General features: G+C 49.9%; 1 protein-coding gene across 1 annotated transcript in view; it reads right to left on the bottom strand.

Annotated features, from left to right (window-relative positions):
- GFRA4 (GDNF family receptor alpha 4) overlaps window positions 1-9,812 on the bottom strand; it is a 76,154-nt gene that overhangs the window by 5,973 nt on the left and 60,369 nt on the right. Inside the window, exons 3-7 of the mRNA XM_013300843.3 lie at window positions 9,266-9,346; window positions 5,470-5,815; window positions 1,755-1,864; window positions 895-1,029; window positions 477-634 (exon numbers count right to left, since the gene is read on the bottom strand). Coding sequence (XP_013156297.3) covers window positions 477-634; window positions 895-1,029; window positions 1,755-1,864; window positions 5,470-5,815; window positions 9,266-9,346 — 830 coding nt within the window. The remainder of the gene's footprint in view (window positions 1-476; window positions 635-894; window positions 1,030-1,754; window positions 1,865-5,469; window positions 5,816-9,265; window positions 9,347-9,812) is intronic.

Genomic DNA, 9,812 nt, shown 5'->3' with positions numbered 1-9,812 from the left:
GCAAGCCTTAGTCAGTCAAACCTCTGCATTATGACCTCCAGGATCCTCATCTAAGAGGGGAGGAACCTGTGCCCCAGGCAGCTGAAATGCTTGTTGGAAGCTGTGCAGTTGCCCTGCAGGAGGGTGAGGAGCCAAACCAGTGGTCCTGGCTCCTCTTCTACACTCCTGAAAAGCCCATGGATTTTCCATGGCTTCTAAAAAAACCTGTATCTCTCTCTAGCACCCATGAAAGAAAAGAGAAAGTGACCAACAAGCAGGAGGGCAGAGCTGGGGGATGTAGCCCTGTGCTTGATGTTGGGGACAGTTATGTCAGGGCATGAAGAGGGTGAATCAGGAACTCCAGGAGCTGGAAGAAAGGTTGGATGTCTGCACGTAGCTGAAGTGACACAGATGGAAGAGCGAGCTAGGTGAGGAGGGAGCAGAGGAGGTATAGACATGGCCAAGCATCTTTTAGGGCCAGGTCAGCCCTCTCCTACCTTGGTGGGCTGGAGGTGCTCAAAGATGTTCTCTCTGAGGGTTGCCACAGCTCTGTTGGCATTTCGCTCCTGCTTGTACATCTGTGTGGTGGGGGGGATGGATGGGGACACAGCCGCATTTAGGTAGGTCCCATTGCCAAAGGCCAGAATGGCATTTCCTTTTTGTGGGAAAGATGGAAAAAAGTGTTGTCAGGGCAATGTTTCCAAGGGAAAGCACACACATCCCCTTCTCCAGGCTAGTGGGACTACATCACTCAGATGTGTCTGAGGGTCTTCAGAGCTCCTTTGCTGGAAGCACAGGGAGCCGGACACCTACAGGCTCTTGAGGACCAGGGCATCTTCATACCCTCATTCACAAGAAGCCTCACTAGCTTGTGGGTGATGCTGCCGGAGCACCGATGTGCCGGGCGATACTTACGGAGACAGATATTGTTGGTGAAGAGATGCAGAAAGCTCTCACACTCTTCCTGCCGGTTGCCGCTGGCATTGCATGTGCACCAGGGAGCTATGCTGGACGTTGAGTTGTCAATGTAGTTGGGTGTGATGGGGCTACCTGCCAGGAAGGATGGAGAAGTGTTACCACCAGGCTGGTACTTCGAGGGATGATTATTTCCCTCCTTGCTGCTCTCTTGGCTTGCTCTGCTTATAGCCTCAGCTGAGCCCCTCCATGATGGCAGCACAAGAAAACGCCTCAAGTGCTGGTGTCACCAGTCTGCTTTGCTCCCAGGGAGGAGGAAAGAGGCAGCCACAACCCTTTTGTTCACCACACAACCAACAAAGCCTTCAGACAATTAAAATGTGTTATTAGTTCACGGAATGGGCAGCTCCTTGGAACTCAGGTTCCCTAATAACATTAAAAAACTGCATGTGAACGTGCATAAGGGTTCCACATTGTCACTGAAAAAAGCCAAACAATCTCTAGAACAGTCACGGACAGCAAAGGAAGGATTAAATCAGAATGAAATCTTGATCCAAATAGCTGTCCGTCTATCCCATCCATCAGAATGGACCAAGTCCAACAGCCATTGGTGCTTCTCTGTATGCATTTGAAGTAACTGCTGCCAGCTGGGTCTCTGCAGCATCTGACAACCCAAGCTGACATCCTCTGAAGTCAGCAAGGTGGCAGTGGGTGGCAATTTCCAGTAGCATCACTGCTGATGGCATCAGGGACAGGGCAGATAGATGGGCCATCCCAGGGTATTTTCCCCTGAAAGATGTTTCCCACCCAGAGGAGGATTTCCTACCCAAAGAGTGGGAGAGACCAGCCAAAGGACGCACCTATGATCCCTGTGTAGGCCAGCAGACAGGCAGCATAGCTGTCCCTCCGGCAGCCGCTGGCAGCCTGCAGGGACGGCTGGCAATTGAACTGGAACTCTGCGTAGCGCGACCTGATGAAGTGAAAGCACAAAATGGGACAGGTTAGCACAGATATTCAGGGCAAAAAGGGACATAACAGCACACTGGTGGTGTTTGCAGAAGGGAACACATTGGCAAAATCCTTTGCTGCTGCAGGTGCTGCTAAACCAGCTTAAATGGATGTCATCGCATACTCTCCTGCCCTGCCCCCTCCCCAATGAACCCCGGAGCAGGTTTTATCACTCTGAGATGAGACAGAAATAGGGGCTGCAGATGATGTTTTACATACCTCCTCTGGGAGCGCGAGAAAGGTCCAGTCTTGGAAAAAAATGTTTTTCTTGTGTGTGAAGCTGGTTTTCAAGGGAAGAGCTGTTGCAGGCAGTGAGGGGATTCATTCTGTATTGCCATTATCCATCTCTTAGGTAATAACTCCCTTTAGAGACTTAAGCCTTCATTTTTAGGCTGATTTGCTGAAAGAGAGAGTCACTCTGGTCCAGTTTCTCTCTCTTCAAAGACTGTGTTCTAGATGTAGCTAAGGCCATCCTCAGATTAAGGAAAATGCCCAAAGCCTTAGATGTGAAATGCTTTACCCACCATTAGGGATGCTGCTGTCACAGCGCCATCAAAACCAGCCAGCTGCAACAAGGCTTTTACCATCCCATACCAGGTTAACTTCAATCAGTAGTTCCCGTGCCTTGCCCCAGCACGGCCACCAATTCCCACAAGGTTTCAAAAGGTTCATCTACTGTCTGTGCTGTTTCTTCATCCTCTTCAGGCCAGTCCACCCTGCTTCTTGTCTCTGCTGTATCCCTTCTCTGGGCTCCTCTTCTTCCAGCCTCTCCTCATCCAGGCCCCCTACTTCTCCCAGGGCCTCTCCTTGTCTCTCTTACACACAGGGCATTCTCTCTTTCCTCCCTCTACTTCTTCTGGGTCTCTTTTCATCCAATACTTCTCTTCCATACCCCTTAGAGCTATTTAACTACTTTGCAGGAACCAACCACAGCTGCACGTTACCCACGTCAGCCAACCCACTGCCCCTGAAGCAAGCCCACAGCTGTATATCATCGACGTTAATTCTTCTATAATCCCTCTGCATGCTGCCACATCCTTTTCTGCAGGCACCCATTCCCAGGAGAAAGTTGGACTCTTTGGAGTCTGTGGAGCAAGAAGCATATGCCATACAGCTCCGACTACAGACCACTGTGCCTCAGTTTTCACTTCACCTAGGTCAAAGCGCCAAACCACTTAGCACAAAGCAGCTTTGAGTCACACACCGGGCTTGCTGGGACTGTTCGGGCCACGCAGGGAAGGAGGTGCATCGTTCAGACTGATTGCTCTTTGCTTGTGGTTCTCCAGCTGGCTTGGTTGGATAAACTCTAAATCATGCTGTTAAACAGATATTTGCCATCTAATTCCTTAGGGATGAGTCTGTTGCTGGCACACGGGCATCTGGTGGTGTTTGCACATTGTGGGATATCTAAGACATCCACATGGGGTTTTCAGGTAGGGCATAGGAACTTCTGGAAGTCCAGATCCATCTAAACAGGCATCCCGTGGCCAGGTGAGAAGGCATCTCACATGGCATTTGAACTGCTTAGGAAATTCAAGTGAGCACTAACACTGGCAACGCTTGAAGGCAGGGCCCTTTAGATGACAACCTGCAGTGTCTGAACCCTGGGCTGAGAACCTCAAATGTTTGCCCTGCATGGGCAATCTCAGAAAAACTGAGCATGTTGCTCCTCCCAGACAGCCCCTCTCTTCCAGACAATTTGTCGGCACTCCTGGTCAGTCAGCACTCTGACTTGCACCTTCCTGCCCACGTCTCTCCTCCTCTCCAATCTTCTCCTTCTCTTCTTTGTTCCCAGGTTTTCCCCATACCAACCCCTTTCTCCTGTGCCACAGCCAGGCAAACTCTTGCCCAAATTTTTGCTGCATGATTTAGGGGAGGGAGGTACTGATTGCAGGCTTTGTATTACTCAAATATTTTGTATTATTCAAATTAGTAAAGCCCACCCCTCCAAGCTGGGACATTCTAGGGATTACAGCTGTGATGAAGCTACAGGAGGACTAAGCAGTGCAGGCAGGGTGAGCCCTGGAGCATTTCACTTAATTTCTTGAAAGTGTCATGATTTGTTTCTGGCTCTTCTTGTGGTTTCTGCACCGCTAGCTTTGACCAGGTCACACATCAACCCCTTGCTCCCACCATGTCTCTAGGGGATGTTTTATATTATATATTCAGAGACCAAGGAACCAGATAATTAACAGCTGTGCTGCTTGCAGGAAATGGTTTCCAGCCTCCTGGGAAGAAACACTCTCCCCTTTGAACCTCCTCTTCCCTGCTGGGCCCACTTGTCTTCTTAGGGAGAGGGCAGTACCTGTCCATTTCTCATTCCCTGAGCACCTGGGGGAAATCTGAGCAAGAGCTGGTGTGCCTCGGGGCCTTTGCATCTCAGATGTCTGGCTCAGTTGCTCGCCTTCATCCATGTTTCTGGGATGCAGAGGGGTGAAGGTGTTAGTACCGGTCCATCCTTCTAAGAAGATCCTACTGCTCTCGCCTCTCTTTGTGAAAAGACAGAATTTTTTAATGGTAATTTCAAGATGACATGCAGGTAGGGGATGGCTGTTGGAAGTTCAGCTCAGGAAGTCCCAAAGCCCACAACAATTAGAGACTGGGACAGTACTGGGAAATGTGTCCTATGCTTGCTTTTGTGCTGTTCTCCAGCTGTCAGCTTGTGGCCGAAGCTGCACACAGGACATTGGGCTGAGACCACTAGGTTTGGTGCAGTCTGGCTGCTCTTACAGGCTTACATCTCATACCGACAAATGGACTCCACTCCTGAGAGCTGCATGTGGATTAACCTTCCAGAATAGCAAAAGACTTTCTGAGAAATAGAAGGGTGACAATAGTACAGCTGAGGGAAAACCACTTAAGGGGTATGCCTGTGAGTGTGCACATGGGGATGGGTCTGTGCGCATGTGCATGCATGGGGCTTTAATGGAAACAGAGGAGCAAACCGCCCTGGCCCCATACTATTGGGGTCGATCTCAAGTGACAACCATGACTCTGAGACTCCTACTGAACTCACCAGAACATCCAGCCTTGCAGCAGAAGGGTATATAATTTTTTGTATGTAATTAATTTTTCTAAAAAAAAACAGAAAAAAAAAAAAGGAAGCCATGGTTTTAAGGTATGTACAAGTGCCTGTGACTGTTAGGATGGCTTGGTTTCTGCTGTAGGATGCTCTGGGTTAGGGAAGATAGACAGTGAGGAGACAGTGGCTGCAAGCATCCCACACCACATCCCTACTTAGTTTGCACCTTCCTGGAACTATTTCCATAGCAAATCTTTCTTTAGGACTAAAGCAAAAAACCCACAGAAAAGGTCTAAAAAACTCCAGCGCAAACATATCAGATCTTCTCCTGTCTGTTAATGCCTTCTGTATAGAGTATGGGACAAGGACACGGGTGATGGGAAGGAGTTCAGGCAATGGCCTGATGTGGTGAGATAGGTGCCTCCAGACAGGATACTTCACATGAGTGCATTGGCTTTGGACTTCAGGCTGTCACCAGTGGTGAACCCCTAGGCTTGGCCAAGGGACATCTCTTCATGTTGGCCACCCCGGTGCGCAAACATTACCTGCAGACGTAGTTTTCCCGGCAGGAGTCCAGAGGCGCCAGGCAGTTGGGCTTCTCCTTGGACTCGTAGGAGCAGGCAGGAACGATGGTCTGCCGCCGGCGTTCGGCACAGGCTGTGTCATCGCAGGGGCAGAAGAGCAGCTCATGGGTGTACTCTGGCGGCACACGGTCGAAGAACTTGCGCAGAGCCTTGTGGCACTTGGAGCGGTTGCAGGTGTCGGCCCGGGCCAGGCGTCGGATGCAGAAGGAGACGTACTCCGTCCGCAGCCGCTGGCACATCTCGTCCACGTTGCAAGCTTTAGCGGCATCCAGGCACCGGTTCACCTGGGTCACCTCGTTCTCGGACCCTGTGGGGTGGTGGAAGCTGGTGATGGGGTTTTGCACTGACCTCCCCACCAGCAGCAGCACTTTATGCCAGGACCTTCATCCCCATCCTGCTCCCATCCATGGCCACCTCGGTGAGACCACCACCTGCTCTGGGAAGGCAGTGGCCAGGGTGAAGGCCACATTTGCTCTCTGTGTCCTGAAAGGACCAAATCTGCTTTCCCTACTCACCTTTCCCGAGAGGTGCCATGGCCACACAACAAATCTCACACCCCAGAGCCTGCTCCATCGAGCTCCTATGTTTAACAAAATGAAGCTTTGCTCTACCCTGGGCATCTCGTAACACTTTACCTATGTGAATTAACCAACTTGAGGCCTGGGAAGACTGTAACCATTAGAATGGCCCTGACTGGATCCACCGGTGTGATGGGACCTCTTCTAATGGACCTTCTTTTTCCAAAATATGGCTCAAGATCAAGCACTGAGTCGGTGGCAAAGCTGGATCTCCTGCTCTGTGGGCAGTCTGCACTAGCCCTTGCACCTCAAACTTTCTGCCCGGTGCAACAAGTTTCCGCAGACCTCCGGAGAGTCAAGTCTGGCTTTGGCAGCAGCTGTGCTACATTCATCCCAGGACCTTGCCAGCTAAGTGAGAGTTGTTTGAGGCTCAGAGCACCACAACAGTGCTCTGACTTCTCCCATCCAGCCCAGCACTGCCCAGGTCCCAAGCAGCAACAGCACCTTCACAGGATGGGGATCAGAGCTACCGTCCAACCTGATGCCCCTGGGACCTTGATGCTGCCCACATGTGAGCTCATGAGGGTCTCTCCCCACACACTTTGCAAGGTTACCCCTTTGCTGGCTTCAGCTAAATTGCTCTGCATTTCCACCCTTTTAAACAAGAGGAGAAAGAAAGTCCCAAATCAGCAGTTGGGGTGGGAGAGCAGGGGTGTGCTGGGGGGGTGCAGGGAAGGTGGAGGAAAACCTGCAGCAGGAGGAACAATCAGGAAAATAAAGCAAAAACCGCAGTGAGGGATGAGAAACACACTGCTTCGGTGGGCAAATAGAGGTCTCAGGAGTTTGCATGCCAATGTTCTTCTGTGCAAATGTGGGGAATAGGTAAGAGGGAAAGGTATTTGTCTAACACTGGTTTTAGAGCTCCTTCAGAGATGGATGGGGCTTTGTTTTATAGAAGGGGGAAATGCTACAGAGTCCCTGGTGGGAGTCGGTCAAGACTTTAGGCTCTGTCTGATCGGACTGATGAGGGTATGTCAAGCATGAGAGAGAAAATGAATCTGGAACCATTTTTCACTTCTCTGAATTAAGCCCATGACCTGAAGCACGCTAGAAAGACTTTCTCCCCAGCAGAGAAGGATTTTTTCACAGAGGAAAAATCCCCAGAATGATAAATTTCCAACGTAGAGTCAAGCCCTGTCTTTGGCTTGGAGTTAAAACCAACCAGTCACTGCTGACAAGTGTTAAAACATTGACAAGCTCTCTGAGCACTTCAGAACTGGCTGCCCCCCTTCATTTCCACTGACATTATCAGATGCTCCTTGTCCGAGCATTTATTTTTCCTTTCTTGTTGTCCTCACTGCTTACAGTGAGCTGCAAGTGAAATTCCCAGTATTACAGTTATTTTATGACGGGTGAAATGTTTGCTTGGTGTGTTCCCACCACGTAGCTACTTCCCTTTAAAAATGCCCAGAGATGAATATTGTTAGAGCATCATTTTACACTGGGGAGCTGTCAAGCAAAGGTGTAGGAAACAGTTACTTGGAAGAGTTTCATTACCCATTCAGTTAATGAATCACAGGGAACACACCAGCTTTTCTCCTCTTCCCACACAACAACAGAGGATGTGCTTTTTTAAATCACCACGACAATTAGAGTGGAGGGACATAATTCCCTTTGTAAAGTTTTAATGGTGGCCATATATTGTTTATGTAAAAGTGGGCTCTGACTTGGCATACGGTCATGGGGATGTCTTATGTTTCAACAAGTTCTTGGAAATTTTATTTTTTTATATATATTTGAAATGCTTTTTTTGGCAATGCTACCTGTATGATCCTAGGCACTGGACAGGTACAGGGCGGCAGGTTGTAAGTTATGTTATAGAAAGTGTCGATGAGTATAAATAGGGTGAAAAAGGTTAAACCAAGAAAATTAATGTCCCTAGGTGGATGCTGAGTCCTTTGGTACATATCTCTGCTGCTCTGGATCCATTTGCTTTGCTGCCCAACTGTTTTCAGTCTGCTTTAAAAACCTGACAATGTCTTAATCATGCATAAAAATTCCATGCCCCCCCAGGTCTTTGCCGTGCTCTGTAGAGCCCTGTAGGACTCAGCAAAAGGGGGAAAAACTCCAGTAAAGAAGGCCACAACCCAGCAACAGCTTTGTGCATGCTTCACTTTCCATGCTCAAATCAGTCAAGTGGAGTCAGTAAGGTGTGAGGTCAAGGAGCACCTGCTTCCCCTCGCTGTTGAGACTGTCGAGGACTGATGGGTTAATTTGCCTCTGGACATTTTCACCTAACAAGCGCCTCACCATTGAGGCGGCTGCAGACGTCCATCAGCTGCAGGGACTTGCTGCTCCTCACTCACCTGGGTGCACTCCAGCTGTGGATGCCACCCCAGAGTCAGGTGCCCATTTGGGAAGTGCTGCAACAGGACTGCTGTTTTGGAACATCTGCCAGAGACTCACACATTACCTGCTTTCAGACAGGTAGTTTGCTAACAAAAATCACAGTCAGTAAACCTTCCCCATGGCTGTGGTGCACAAGAAGAGTTGAAGGCTGGTTGTGACGGCAGCTGTGATGTTGGTGATGGATGGCTTAATAGCTACCGCACTGACCTTTCAACTGCTGAGCTGGAGGTTCATGCCCACAAGGGGGTTAAAAGGTGTCGGGCAGCTCTGCTCATGTTATTAAGTGGATTACATGATGCAGAGCAGAACATGGGTCTGAGTCCTGCGCTTGCCCACAGGGACTAAAGGGGTTAAAGGCTGTGGCTGGGATCAACCTGTAGGTCGAGTTATTGGCCTTTTTGCCTGCACAGTTTGACCCTGTGAATCATGTAGAAGAACCTTCTCATACCTAATGATACCCCAGCAGCCCCTGCTCGGCAGGGTGTCTGCATGGCACAGGTCATCCACCTGCTATGGAGAAGAATCAGCCCACCCATGATGGCTCGTTGGGAGAGGTCTTCATACCACAGCCCTCAGTGCCAACCCTTCATAGCATGGACATGAAAAAGCCAAAGGACAAAAATCACAAGTGCTTCTTACTAGGACATGTAGCAGTTCAGCACAGGAATCATAAGCGGCCCCTTGGGAAAATGCTTGCTAGACATGAAACATGCAATGCTTTGTGAAGAAATTCCAGGAGAGCAGAGAACACTGCCCTGTCTGTAGTGCTTGGGCCCACAGCCAGTTGCCCCCCAGTTTGAACCAGTAAGAGCATCTTCCTACCCACCTACCTGCGGTGATGGATGCCAGCCGGACGTAATCAAAGCCCCTGATGAACGGCTCGTAAGGGGAGCTCTCCAGTACATTCATGCCTGGGGTGAAAAGAGAAGTCGGTGAGAAGGCAGCTGAGCCTCCTGAGGGATGTCTGAGATGTACAAGGTTCAACAGCTGCAGTGCAGGTTTGCTTGGTGTGTCCAAGGGGATATGTGCTCCAAAAGTCGTAAGTAAATGAATACTCAGAGTCACGGGAACTGATGTGTGGCCATACCCTTAAAGAAGGGGATAGGATGTAACTGGCTTTAAAAAATATACCACAGCTTTGGAGTCAGACAGGCTCTCGGGGAAGTGGTGAGTTGCCACCCTCTACAGTTCAAGTCTTGAGCCCCTCTACAGGGTTTGCCACGGAGGACACCGGGCTGTAGCGCAGGCTCTTACTCGTGGGCAGAGTTCAAACCACCGGCTCCCTACATACATGGGGTTTCCATTACCGTTCTTGCTATTTCCTACATGTGCCTCCCTGGGTCAATGGCCATCGCTCCCTCCTAGGATGCAGCCAGG

The sequence above is a fragment of the Falco peregrinus genome, chromosome 2 (genome assembly GCF_023634155.1).
Source record: "Falco peregrinus isolate bFalPer1 chromosome 2, bFalPer1.pri, whole genome shotgun sequence".
In the NCBI taxonomy this organism is placed as follows: Eukaryota; Metazoa; Chordata; class Aves; order Falconiformes; family Falconidae; genus Falco; species Falco peregrinus.
The sequence above is the reverse complement of the archived record's forward strand: the minus strand, read 5'-3'. Positions and strand labels throughout refer to the sequence as shown.